The sequence below is a fragment of the Sprattus sprattus genome, assembly GCF_963457725.1.
Source record: "Sprattus sprattus genome assembly, chromosome: 4".
Taxonomy (NCBI): Eukaryota; Metazoa; Chordata; class Actinopteri; order Clupeiformes; family Clupeidae; genus Sprattus; species Sprattus sprattus.
Window position 1 is genome coordinate 34,759,972 of NC_137923.1, and position 14,535 is coordinate 34,774,506.

The 14,535-nt window shown below is 42.4% G+C and overlaps 2 protein-coding genes across 2 annotated transcripts; one reads left to right on the forward strand and one right to left on the reverse strand.

Moving 5' to 3' along the window:
• On the forward strand, window positions 1–8,138 carry saraf (store-operated calcium entry-associated regulatory factor). Its single transcript, XM_080837782.1, has 6 exons — window positions 1–140; window positions 326–504; window positions 2,112–2,646; window positions 3,925–4,075; window positions 4,531–4,622; window positions 6,867–8,138. The coding sequence occupies exons 1-6, from the start codon at window positions 68–70 to the stop codon at window positions 6,890–6,892; spliced, it is 1,056 nt and encodes a 351-aa protein (XP_080693908.1). The 5' UTR covers window positions 1–67; the 3' UTR covers window positions 6,893–8,138.
• Window positions 8,139–8,528: 390 nt separating this feature from the next.
• On the reverse strand, window positions 8,529–14,535 carry LOC308363475 (excitatory amino acid transporter 3-like; the record flags this gene model as incomplete). Its single annotated transcript, XM_080836282.1, has 12 exons — window positions 8,529–8,751; window positions 8,919–9,053; window positions 9,306–9,500; window positions 10,394–10,516; window positions 11,151–11,258; window positions 11,430–11,614; window positions 11,988–12,080; window positions 12,333–12,375; window positions 12,712–12,826; window positions 13,244–13,336; window positions 13,753–13,893; window positions 14,448–14,535. The coding sequence occupies 12 exons, from the start codon at window positions 14,533–14,535 to the stop codon at window positions 8,529–8,531; spliced, it is 1,542 nt and encodes a 513-aa protein (XP_080692408.1).

Here is a 14,535-nt window from a genome sequence, read left to right on the forward strand (position 1 = left end):
TGGATGTTTATAATACACGGAGCTAGGTTACATTACCACTACGAAAGTCTTCTCTTTCACACCGGTAATGGCGACCATAAACGTAGTTGTTTTGTCGTTATTCATTTTGTTTTTTCCTCACATCCGATGCTGGAATGAAGGTGAGATTCTCAAAATTACTTGTCATTGTTGCGGAAGTAAACAAACTTCAACAAAGCGAAAAGAATATATCAATGTTAATGTTGATTCGACTCGATTTTAGCATATAGAGAGAAGTTTTAAAATGTATCTTTGATCCATTCATTATTCTTGCTGGATTAGTCGAAACTATTATTGCACACCACAGGATCTGTATTGCTGCGTGATGTCCAGGTTCTCACCTTGTATAAGGGAAGATTTACCACAGCTCGTCGCTCAAGTCCAGTACCTCAGCTGCAGTGTGTTGGGGGGTCAGCTGGTTGCGCATCCTTCGTCCCAGAAGTGGCCCAGTGTCAAAACAAAGGCTGGGATGGAGTTGACGCTCAGGTAGGATCTTTACTACAACGATTTCTGCGAACAGACTTTTAAGCCATTCTTAGAATTCAATGTGTAATTTTTTGATTTCCCAAACGGGCCAACATTTGGCTTCGAAAATAAGGTTTTTAATATTGGGCTTTGAAAATAAGGAAGGTTTTGTGTAGCAAGAACACGAGTATAGCAAGAACATATCACTACAGAGACTGACTAGTCTAGTTTTGTAGGCCTAATGTTAAAAATATGGGACATATACGGGAAAATATTAAAACAGGAGGAAAGCGGGAAAAAAGTCTACAAAAAGGGAGAAACCTTGAGTGTTGACAGGTCTGACTTTCTCAAACCTCTGTGGTTTCTCTGTTCAGTTCTGTAGTGTATCTGTAGTCATATTGTATTTTAAGCAGGCCTCTCAGTAGTATTATCTTAAAGCTCAGGATATTACTCAAACACTCTACTTTCTAGAAATACACTAATTCACATTATTAAGCACAGCCTGCTGTATGCCTGTGTCAGTGTAAAAGTCTCTGTCCCAGCCCCAGTAACCCAGTCTCTCAGGCCAAGGCCAGACTAAGCCGATTTTCATACTTTCCGGAACGTAACCTTGACAAACTGGCCTCCCGGCCAGATAAATCTGCCATTTGGAGCGTCACTTACCGTCAAGGTTAGAATCCCCTCTCCAGAGTGGGAAGGTTGCAATCTACCCTGCTATCAGGGCCTGTCTGGCCGCAAATCGGGTTTGAATCCGCGAATCTGATGACGTAATTATCCCACGTGAACGCTGGAAGCTGTCAAGTAGTCACGTACATCTTCCCAATCGCAATAAAAACTAAAAAATGTAAGTCTTCTGTTCTGTTTATGGCTGGCAAACAACGATCTAAGAAGGGCACGTTTTATTCACTGAGTTACCAAAGCAGTCTTCTTTATGGGGACTAATTTGCACTGCACTGAATTACACTAATATTACTAGATACATATAATAGTGGACATTACACTAGGCAACATGGATCTCATTCATATCTCATCCAGTCGAAATCTTAGCAGGATTGAACACATCTTTATTACAGAGTATCAACATAAGAACAGAACATAGCTAAATCTCCGCTTAGCATGCTAATCACTACTAATAGCACTAGAAGGTAGCCCAAAATGTGGTATTTAATACACACGATCTATCACAGTAGCAACTTCATGAAAACCCTTACTTTCATTCGGTATGCACATAATGCATCACATACAGGTCGAACAATGATGATTTAAGCATAGGAAATGTATAAGGCACAGTATGGTCAACTACTTGGCGACAAACTGAACTGTCACTAACTTAACTAGTTGTAACTTTTCGTCGTCTTCTTCTCCGAGTCTTCTTCTCCATTTCCGGTAGCACCCTTCACAGCGCCACCAACAGGCCTTGCATATGTACTACAGCAGGTTCACCAGTTTCAATGGGTGTGTGTGGCCGCAGCACAGCGCAGCACAGCTTTGTCTGGCCGCGATTGACTAACCCCGAATACGTTCCGGAAAGTATGAAAATCGGCTTAGTCTGGCCTTGGCCTCAGTGGTATTGTATGGTGTTGTATTTATTCTAATTGTCACTTGCACCCTTCCTGTGCCCCAATCAGTGGGAGTGCAAAGCAGACATGGACAACGCCTATCGGTTTGGACGCATTGAGGTGAGCTGTGAAGGCTTCAACCATCCTGCCGACCCTCACATCCTGCAGGGATCCTGCGGGCTGGAGTACACCCTGGAGCTGACGGAGGAGGGTCGCAGCCGGCACTCCCACCAGGGCAGGGCTGGTGGAGGAGGGGCTGGAGGAGGAGGATGGGGCTCTGGTGGCTTCTCCCAGTTTGCATCCAGTTTCTTCCAGGGCTCTTCAGGCAACAAACACCACAACCACAATGGGGGTCAACAGCAGAGAAGCAGCTCGGGATATGGGCAGGGGCCATCAGGGGATGGAGAGGGGGCTGGGGGCCTTATGGTGGTGGGCCTGCTGCTTCTTCTGGGGTACGGGGTGTACAAGATGTTCCTGAGTGGGCCCACGCATAGACAAGGCCAGGGGCAGGGGCAGTACCCCAGTGACGGAGACTGGCAGAATGGACAGGGTGGACACAGCGGCCCTCCTCCTGCTGGGTTCAAGCCAGATTACATGGGAGCAGGTGAGGCACGGTGGGGAAGAGGGCACACCAGGAACATGAACTGGGTTTACACTGAAGACATTTACATTGTTCAATTCAGCAAATTTCTCCTCACAGTCTAGCTGTACACAGTTTTGTTTCTGTAAATGGGAAACAAACATGGTGGCTCGGACTGAGCCATAAACGATTCCAGCCAATTAACACGTCCCTTAAGGAACACTGAGGCCACTGCCAGACTAAGCCGATTTTCATACTTTCCGGAACGTAACCTTGACAAACTGGCCTCCTGGCCAGACAAATCTGCCATTTGGAGCCTCACTTACCGTCAAGGTTAGAATCCCCTCTCCAGAGTGGGAAGGTTGCAATCTACCCTGCTATCAGGGCCTGTCTGACCGCAAATCGGGTTTGAATCCGCGAATCTGATGACGTAATTATCCCACGTGAACGCTGGAAGCTATCAAGTAGTCACGTACATCTTCCCAATCGCAATAAAAACTAAAAAATGTAAGTCTTCTGTTCTGTTTATGGCTGGCAAACAACGATCTAAGAAGGGCACGTTTTATTCACTGAGTTACCAAAGCAGTCTTCTTTATGGGGACTAATTTGCACTGCACTGAATTACACAACTAATATTACTAGATACATTTAATAGTGGACATTACACTAGGCAACATGGATCTCATTCATATCTCATCCAGTCGAAATCTTAGCAGGATTGAACACATCTTTATTACAGAGTATCAACATAAGAACAGAACATAGCTAAATCTCCGCTTAGCATGCTAATCACTACTAATAGCACTAGAAGGTAGCCCAAAATGTGGTATTTAATACACACGATCTATCACAGTAGCAACTTCATGAAAACCCTTACTTTCATTAGGTATGCACATAATGCATCACATACAGGTCGAACAATGATGATTTAAGCATAGGAAATGTATAAGGCACAGTATGGTCAACTACTTGGCGACAAACTGAACTGTCACTAACTTAACTAGTTGTAACTTTTCGTCGTCTTCTTCTCCGAGTCTTCTTCTCCATTTCCGGTAGCACCCTTCACAGCGCCACCAACAGGCCTTGCATATGTACTACAGCAGATTCACCAGTTTCAATGGGTGTGTGTGGCCGCAGCACAGCGCAGCACAGCTTTGTCTGGCCGCGATTGACTAACCCCGAATTCGTTCCGGAAAGTATGAAAATCGGCTTAGTCTGGCAGTGGCCTGATTTGATTGGCTGTTGAACTCAAATATCAGCAACCTTTCACCAGAATTACAGACTGTACCTTTAATGTTTCAGATCACTCCTCCGGCTACCCAGGGCAAGGTCCCAGTTATGGCTTTGCTGACCAGTTCACCAGAACGCAGCGTCCCAGTCAAAACACTGGAGGAGGATTTTGGACTGGCATGGGCACAGGAGGAGTGCTGGGATACCTCTTCGGAAGTCAGAGGTGAGCTGCAGACCAGGAAGTGTGGAAGTCTCATGATAAAAAAGACCAGGAAGTGTGGAAGTCCCATGATAAAAAAGACCAGGAATTGTTGAAGTCTCATGATAAAAAAGACCAGGAATTGTGGAAGTCTCATGATAAAAAAGACCAGGAATTGTGGAAGTCTCATGATAAAAAAGACCAGGAACTAGATACTAGATACTGTCCACTGTTCTGAAAGACCAGCTAGCTAGCGTATTGTCATGTATTTACATTTACAAACAAGAACCTGAAAATGACACTAAACGAGAGTGGCAACAGGCTTGTTTTAGTTATGGGCTGTTAGAACCACTGTACCAGGCGCAGGTTAGTGGCCATGTCTGCAGTCTCTGTATTGGGTTATTGACCCAAAGATAATATGAGATGTTCCCATTAATGACTGCCCAAAGCTGTCCAACTGAAATGTGCTTTGAATACAGGCGTCAGCCAACCATGGGTCAATCTTGGGGAACAAACACCACCGCTCCCAGGACCCCCCCACCAACAAGCACAGGAACACGTACTGCCTCAGGTGAAGCCAACACAAAAATGAATTATACTTTCATTCTTAAAATTGTATACTGTAATTATGACTGCCGCGCGACAGCTGAACAGCGGGGTGCACGAAATTTGGTGGGCATGTAGCCCCACTAGATTAGCGTGGAACCATTGATTTTCGTTTTTATCCGTTGCACCCCCGTCGTACTGGACCCCTTTTAAATAGGGTGGGGCGATTCAGTTTTCTGTGAATAAGTCGAAAACTGTAGGGCCTAGGCGGACCACATTTTTTTTGTATGTTGGTCTTAAGAGGCCACGTCAACCATTCCACTACCACCTATTTCATGTATAGCGCCACCTAGTTACAAATGAAAAAGCAAAAATGGAGTGTTGTAAAAAATGTTAATTGTAAGTTGACAAGGTCAGAACTGCACGAAATCGAAGGTGTGGGATCGTTATGACACCTTCTGATTGCACGTTAAGTTTCGTGGAATTCCGTTCACGGGGGGGCATGCAACAAATTGATTTATATAGTTATACACCAACTGGCCTGTAGGTGGCGCGACACAGTTTTCTTCGAATATCCCGAGAACCCTAGGGCCTAGGAGGGCCAAATTGCTCTTGTATGTTTCTGTTAAGGGGCAATGTCAACCCATACCATAACCAGTCATTACATGTATAGCGCCACCTAGTTAAAAATGTAAAAGCAAAAATGAGGTGTTTTAATCGCATATATGTCAGAGTGCTCGAAAAATGACCAAATTTGCCAGGGACATCAAGCCTGTAACCGTCCATTTTCGGTAGAGTTTTTGTCCATGGATGGAGCAAAATGGCTCTGTAGCGCCCCCTAGAATATTGCAAAAAAACCCTGCGCATTGGGGTTATTTTAGCGTAGCTTGACGGAATTTGGTACACGTCTTCACAAGCTTGAACGCACCAAAAAGTCTCTCGACGCCATGGTGGCAGGTCCACAGGAAGTCAGCCATTTTGAGTGGGTAATGCGTTTTGACGGCGTTTGCACCCCTCGCATCTGATCGAACTCCTCCGACAGATTTAATGGGAACGCCTTGAAATGTGGTCAGGTTACTCTTCAGCCTCTTCAGATTTTCTCATTAGTCGGAAGGTGTGGGCGTGGCAGACACCTCAAACTTTGCCAACTTGCCAGTGCTTGCCACAAAACACAAAGTCTCTTATAAGTCTTGCGTACATCCAGATCCAGAGACAATGTCTTAGGGTGGAACCTGGATCCGGCCCGAACGCGTACATATGCCTGACTGATATCACCTATAGCGCCACCTGTTGGTGGTTGGAAACTTCACTTTGTTTCCACACCTTGCATGTGATTGAACTCCTCCTACAGATTTAATGGTAATGTCTTCAAACGTGGTCAGGTTACTCTTCAGCAATGGGGAATTAAAAGTTATGAGAGTCTTTTACAAAGTTTGAAGGGTGTGGGCTAGGCAGACCCTCAAACTATGCACTCTTCACAACTCCAGTCACTTATAACTTATGCATATAATGTCGAAAGTGCATTAAATTGAAAGTGGTGGATCATTATGAGACCCTCTGAATGCATGCCAAGTTTAGTGCATTTTTTTTTTATGTGACTGTACACCAACTGGCCTGTAGGTGGCCTGACACAGTTTTCTTCGAATATCCCGAGAACTGTAGGGCTTAGGAGGGCCACATGTTTTTTGTATGTTTGTCTTAAGGGGCCATGTCAACCCATCCCATAACCACTCATTTTATGTATAGCGTCACCTAGTTAAAAATGAAAAAGCAAACATGAGGTGATGTCATTGCAGGTATCTCTGGCTGACATGTTCAAAACTGCACCATATTGCATGGTCAAAACTGCAACAGATACAAACACATACACAGTAGACATTCGTATGCACACATACACACACAGTAGACATATGTGTTTGGGTCAATTCAACTTTTCTTAACAACTTTATGTGACCTGTTTTAAAGAACTACATTGCAAAAGAAAAATATACCAAAACAATCCACAAAAAGTAGTACACAAAACATTACATAACCAAATCATCAAAATTTATCACAAATAATTCCTTTAATACATAAAAATGAAACACAAATTTACACACACAAAATACATAAGAACACACAAACACACTGTCAACCATGACTCAATCTGTGCCAAAACCTACTGAACAGTTCGGCGGTCATATTTTGTAACGCTTTGCGTTACGTTTAGTTTATTCTGATGTAATCACATGGTATTTCAAAGTTTAATTTTTTTTTTTCTGTGTTGTAGGATTTGGTGGTACCAAAAGAAGATGAGATGTTGAAGACAAAGAACTTGGTGATGACTGTGTGGGGTCTTTCTTTACCTGTACATTTGGAATGTAAAAGTCTTTCAGGTAACAAATTGTATGGAACACACTATTATTACCTTTGGCAAGCTCCAGAATTCAAATGGGAACGCTGGGATTCCAGGGATTTCTAAATCCATGACAGCCTAATCAATGCCTCATCAATATGAGGCATTTCTTAATGCTAGACCCTGTGTTTCCAAAGAAAACCCTAATGTTAAATTGAACAGCTTTCTCCTAAATGGATACTGTTACATCAACAGTCCCACCATTTTATGTGAAAACTGCACCAAGTCAGACACTGGAATTATTAGTTGGATTTTATTCTGAAGTCGTTGTGATTCTGTGATTCTTCATCACCTACGGTAATCTTTACCCTTTATGTCACCCAAGTTTGTTTTTACCGGTATGGTGTGTATACCCCCTAGTCCCGAATGTAATAGCTGGACTTGTCTTGTTTTTAATGAACGCTGAGTCATGTGTGGGCCTATTGCTTTTTTGACCTGAAACTGAGGAAATGACATCACATCATATATTCACAAATTAGTTTCTAGCCAGGCTGGGATGGCGAATAGGCCATACTGTCTCTTGCTTATTGTTTTTTTTAACTATTTCTATCAGTTGAGTATGTTATCCTGATCAATTGGACATTAAACTGTATAATGCATTGTTTTGAGGATGTTTGGACACTTGCTTAACATGGAATTTTAACAAAAGAAAACCGAAATCAGTTTTACTGAATGTTTTTGAATTGGTTTATTATGCAGAGACATTTCAGTGGGTTACAGTTTATTACTCTAGGCAGTCCTGATGTGTGTTAAAACAGCTGTCCAGATACACTCACTTTCACATCGATAAATTCAGTTTCTCTGTTTGTTAAAAAAAAAAAAAGGTGATTTATAAATTCATGGTTCATGCTGTAAAGATGCATCTTCATGCACATATATGACCTTCAACTATAGAAGGCATTGCACTGTAATATTAAAATGTGTAACCTGAAATTTTTTTTAGCCTGAAATGTTACACTTTGTTTTGATGAAATTTACTTCACTGGTCAAATTCTAGTCCAGTATTTTGTGCGTATTTGGTAAGACGATTAAAAAGAATGTAGCCCATATCAAGTGCAATTAGCAGGTCAGTGTGCGCAATGATCTTTTATTGGCCATATTTCCTATATAAATTTCCTATACTAATTAAAAAATCTCTGTTTTTTATGTGTGTTTGGTATGATTACAAATGATTCAGACAACAAACAACATCTAGAAGCTAGATGATTATATAGTATATGGTGTGAAGGCCATAGAATATTAAAAAAAAAATCTGAGGGGAATGCACAGACATTTCCTATTAAAGTTGTCTCATGTATATTAATGTATGCTTGGGAAATTCCTAAAACTGGTCAGAAACACAAATTCACAAATTAGTAAAACAAGAATGTACACAACCCGCGTCCTTTGTGCACTCTGTGTGCACTACACAGCCAGCCTCCAGATGGCCATTGGTGGAATTAATAATAATAATAATAATAATTCATTTTATTTTTAACGCACTCTTCATTCAGAAGAATCTCAGAGTGCCATTGAGTAATTTGAGTTTGTCGTTGCCTACATTTGAGTGCCACACGGTCGTCCATCCCCCTTGGCAACGGTGAGCCCTTGGTTGGGCTGTCCTAGCTTCTCCCCCAGCTCATCAGTGTGCACGTCTGAGGGATCATGGCAGTGCTCAGGGTATGACGACGTCCTGCCTAGTTCTGCTTCAGACAGCTTCGCCACAATCCCAGCGCCATAAGCATCTCCTAGAACATTGATCACAGTGCGGAACCGATCCCTGTGCCAACCACAATGGTGTATTAGTCATCATGTAACTTCACAGGGGTATGACTCCCTACCACTCTGAAAGGAAGTGACATGAATTGAAATTAAAGTACAAGGATACTACACTATGGAATCTACGAAGCCAAGAAAAGTTTATGCACTTTGTCATTTTCAACTTACAGGAGCCAGTCAACAGCAATGATCAGAGTAACATCATTGGCAGGTAGGCCCACAGCTGTCAGAACAATCACCATGGTAACCAGACCAGCATTAGGAACCCCTGCAGCACCAATGCTAGCTGCTGTTGCTGTGATGCTGCCATAAAGGAGAATATTCAATCATTCTTCAGTGGCAGTGCAATGCAGTCCACTGTTTTATGGTGGAGGTAACTCAAATGCTGGTATATTAGCATGTCTAGATAACAAAAAAACTGTACAAAGCTACTGCTATTATCGTCTTTATGTGTTGAGTGTGCATGTGTATATGCATCATTGTCCCTGAGTGTGTGTACTTTACTATATATACGATATCGTGATATGGTTATGTTTTTTTTTCTGAGTCTGTTACCTAATAGTGATGATCTGCCCAATGCCCAGAGGGTAATTATTGAGTTGGGCAATAAAGATGGCTGCCACGGCCTCATACAGGGCGGTGCCATCCATGTTGATAGTGGCCCCGACTGGCAGCATGAAGCGAGTGATGCGCTTGTCCACCCTGTTATTCTCCTCCACACACTGAAATGTCACCGGCAGTGTGGCTGAACTGAGAACACAAGAGCACACACACTCATATCACAGACACAAGAGTACACACACACTCATGTCACAGACACTCATATCACACACACTCATATCACAGACACAAGAGTACACACACACTCATGTCACAGACACTCATATCACACACACTCATATCAAAGACACAAGAGTACACACACCCATATCACAAGCTGTGTGGCTGAGCTGACAACACAAGTGCAGACACTCATATCACACACACTCATATCACAGGCAGTGTGGCTGAATTGACAACACGAGAGCCCACACACTCATATCACAGACACAAGAGCACACACACTTATATCACAGACACAAGAGCACACACACTCATGTCACAGACACAAGAGCACACACACTCATATCACAGACACAAGAGCACACACACTCATTTCACAGACACTCATGTCACACACAATCATTTCACAGACACTCATGTCACACACAATCATATCACAGACACTCATATCACAGACACAAGAGCGCACACACTTATGTCACAGGCAGTGTGGCTAAACTGACAACACAAGAGCACAGACAATCATTTGCCCCACACAAAACATGCTTTTTGACAGTCATGATAATTTGGAGGTTGACTGTGCGTGAGAGAGCGTTAGTGTGAGTGTGCCTTCGTGTGTGTGTGTGTGTGTGATTGTGTGTGCGTTCGTGTGTGTGTGCGTTTGTGTGTGTGTGCGTTCGTGTTTGTGTGTGTCTGTGTGTGTGTGTGTGTGTGTGTGTGTGTGTGTTCATGTGTGTGTGTGTGTGTGTGTGTGTGTGTGTGTGTGTGTGTGTGTGTGTGTGTGTGTGTGTGTGAATGTGTGAGTGCGTTTGTGTGTGTGTGTGTGTGAGTGTGTGTGTAGAAGAGCACACTCACTTTACCTAGAGGAGATCATGAGTGCAGTGAGTAGGGCCTGAGCCATTCCCCAGGCGAAAGCGTATGGATTCTTCCTCACCACAACCAAATAGAGGAGAGGCAGCACCAGCAGGCCATGAATGGCTAGTCTGTTCAAACAGTCAACAATACAACTAGTTCAATTTGCATGCCATACTCCTGGAAGTCTGCTGTTAACCTACCAATTGTGTTGTTTATTCAAGTACAGAATAGCACAAGAGCTGATGAGAGGCCAATGCCATCTTATCCCATGGGTACATGTAAATGTAAATGTATGTAAATATCTGAGTGACTGGCGCTCTCTTGGACATTTACCACATAAACCCAAGGAGTTGGATTCCATTCACTTTCCCTGCATGTTTAACTTCCCCTATCGAGGTTTTTTTTGTGCCAAATCTTTAATATGTCAAAATATACATCTATAATCCACATATACAGTATATTATCCAGTAAATGCATCACTTTTATCTTTTAATTGTTTATTACAAAACTTATTTCACTTTATATTTCATTAATGAAGGATATATTAAAATATTTATTGAGGCTTTCTTCATATATCTCTTTAATGGTGGATATATTGACATATATAACTAAAGATATGGCACAAATCCTTTATAGAAATCATCCAAAACAATACCTTGTTTAGAATCTTCCCTGTGGCCACTGGGTTGATAAGAGCTACATGTGTGCTTGTTTGTGACGTACATCATGATGATCCTTCTTCACAGGTAGAATGATACTCACCCACTAAGCACTGTGGCCATGTAGAGGCCCAGCTTCGAGAAAATGCTCCAGTCATCAACTGCAATGATTTTAGCAGCGATCAGAAACAGTATTCCGATGGGCATGTACCTACGGAACAAAGAGAGAGAGCTTTGATAACCTCCTTACAGAGTAAAAAAGTCAATCTGGGAGAATAATTGTGAATGAACTACTACTATGCAGACGGCCTCCAGGCCGGATCAACAGAATGACTGGATAAAAATGCAAACTACCGTAGCTGATACCAAAGGCAATCCTTACCACATAATGATCTGCACCATCCTCATAGTCGCCTCATTCAAGGCGTCAAAGAAGTCCACCAGGAGGCGCCCTCGATCACCCATCTTTCCGATGACAGAACCAAACACCAAGCAGAAGACGATGAGGCCCAGTATGTTGATCCCATCCAAGTATGATCCCACAACATGGAAGTCTCTTTGGGTGTCCTATACAGGGGGGGACGTCACAAAACCAAGGCCGAGTCTTCCATACTCGTTACATGACAATATATAAGTGATGGTCAATTTTACGCCGGTTGTCAGATTTGTTTTCAGATCATCTCATAAAAATGGCTGCAAAGTTAATCATTTCAGCGATTCATACTATAACATGCATTTGTAACATGCACTTGTATTTAAATACAATATTCAACTCCAACCACCAGATCTGTAGATTTTGTAGGCGCAAATTTACATTTTAGCAGTTTGTTTTTAAGGAAAGAGATTTGTGTGTACATATAGACCTTTTCCCTCTTTCATTGTATTTTCTGCCGTGTCTTCCACACTGTGTCAAGACAAGACTGCAGTTCCTGGCACTTACCCCTTGTGAAGAGCTTGTGTGAAACAGAGACAGGAGAGAGGTTGTATTCAGAACTCCTGAGGTTGGGACAATTTCTTCCCGTTTGGTCTTGTACTACAAAATTGTGAAAATGATATGGCATGTCTGATCTTAATAGTCTAATATTATGTGTGTTCAAAGTAGCTGAATACTCTCTATGTCAAAGTGTTTTCACTTTTATCTATGTGCATCATAATGTTTTTAAGTCTATTGAGCAGGATAGCTGGCTCTTTATGCAAAGTATTCATATTTAATTATAAAATGATGTCGACAAGTATTGCAATTACATCTTAAGAAATATCAAAAGGTGGAGTTGGGGATCCTTACCTGTTGAAAGCAGGCCTGTACAAGGTTTTCAGGGAACATGTTCCTATGAGAAACATAAAGCCATTATGTTTTAAAGTTCTTCTATTAATGTTACTTCTCTTCTTGAGTCAGCTAAAAGCATTCTCATCAATATTGGTGAAAATGGTGAAATGTAACTCACATAAATAATGTATTTTCCTTTTCAGCATATGTATTTACTAGGTTTAAGACAGAAGTTTGGACACCAGTTCACCTGATTAGATCCAACATGGCGTCCACCATTGACACATTGTGTTCTCACCTGACTAGATCCAACATGGCGTCCACCATTGACACATTCTGTTCTCACCTGACTAGATCCAACAAAGCGTCTTCCACCATTGACACATTTTGTTCTCACCTGACTAGATCCAACATGGCGTCCACCATTGACACATTCTGTGATATCCCAAACCGGTCAATGTCACCAGCATTCACTGATCCTCCAGGCCTTATGGCGATCACAAGAACGATTCCTGAGATAATATTTAGTTAATAGCAGTAGCCTGTTGCTAGTTGACATGGGTAGTATTAATGATTTTTAAAAGACAGAGATGTAAGAAAAAACAAAGACCATAAATACACTGTTTTCAATCAATAGCTCCTGATCAAGTGAGCTAATTATGAGATATAACACATATAATAACGAATAGGCTTTCATGCTGGGCGAGAATAATGTACAAATGTACAATGAGTACACTATCCAGCCCCACAGAGAAGAGCCTCGTGACCCACCCAGGATCACAGCTAGGACTGTAGTGGTGAAGTAAGACACAACGGCACACAGAGAACAGCATCATGAGTCATGACCCACCCAGGACCACAGCTAGGGCTGTATTGGTGAAGTAAGACACAACGGCACACAGAGAACAGCATCATGAGTCATGACCCACCCAGGACCACAGCTAGGGCTGTAGTGGTGAAGTAGTACACAACGGCACGCAGCCCGATGCGACCCGACACCTCGGACTCCAAGGATGCCATGCCTGTGGGTCACACATTACAATCAGCATATGCTAATCGTGAAATGCTGCTATGTTCAACAGTGGGAGATTATAAAACTATTAACAGAGAACACTTTGCTATCGCTACAATGAGACAACTGCATTTTATAACATAAAAAAAGGATAAATATATATTATTCTACTGAACACCTGTGATGTGTGATAATCATGAAGTGATCAACTGAACACCTGTGATGATGTGTGATGTCATGAAGTGATCAACTGTACAACTGTGATGATGTGTGATAATCATCCAGGGATCTACTGTACACCTGTGATGATGTGTGATAATCATCCAGGGATCTACTGTACACCTGTGATGATGTGTGATAATCATGAAGTGATCTACTGAATACCTGTGATGATGTGTGATAATCATGAAGTGATCTACTGAACACCTGTGATGATGCTGGAGGCGATGAGAGGCAGGATGATGAGTTTCAGCATCCGCATCAGGAGCTCCCCAGGGAAGCCCAAGTAGGACTTCTCCAGCTGGGAGAGAGAGCCGTGGTCACGGAGCACCACACCCAGCCCGACTCCTGATAGACCGAGTGACACCAGACATAATTATTGCAAAAATCACAGTCTGATTGTGTACAGGCATTTTGAGAGAGAGAGAGAGATAAAGAGAAAGAGAGAGAGAGAGAGAGAGAAAGAGAGGGAGAGATATTTCTTCAGTTCCTTTATAACTGAAGAAAAACTAATGAGGACTACTTCCAACTTGTATCAACCGTGCTTTTGTCAACTGATGTGTTAAGTTGACATCACGTGACATACATATTTTTTTGTTGACATAAGGCTATGTTATGACCCTTCCTGGGTTGAAATAACACTCAAAGACAAACTCTACAAGCTTATCTTATTTATACATAACCCGATGAAGTGACAGCCTGCCATCCTGAATACCTACACAACCATATAAAAGCAGTGCGTATTGCACAACTGCCTGAATACAGTACTTTGGAATGGAGAAATTTGAGCAACACAATACAACAAACAATGAACAACAGCATGAATAGACAAGGCAAGATCACTGGAAACAAGAGTGAAGCAGAGATGGCACAATAGGTTTGAACATCAAGCACTCACTCACCCAGTGGCACAGACACAACAGTAGTGATCAGGAGCCAGTTCTTCCTCAACACACCTCTCACATTCCAACCCTTGCTTGGCCCATGCAT

Excerpts from the sequence above, each read along its gene's own strand:
- saraf (XM_080837782.1), top strand. The coding sequence starts at position 68 with ATGGCGACCATAAACGTAGTTGTTTTGTCGTTATTCATTTTGTTTTTT. Across the intron at positions 141-325 it reads CATCCGATGCTGGAATGAAG|GATCTGTATTGCTGCGTGAT; the intron begins GTGAGATTCTCA and ends TGCACACCACAG. Across the intron at positions 2,647-3,924 it reads GCCAGATTACATGGGAGCAG|ATCACTCCTCCGGCTACCCA; the intron begins GTGAGGCACGGT and ends TTAATGTTTCAG.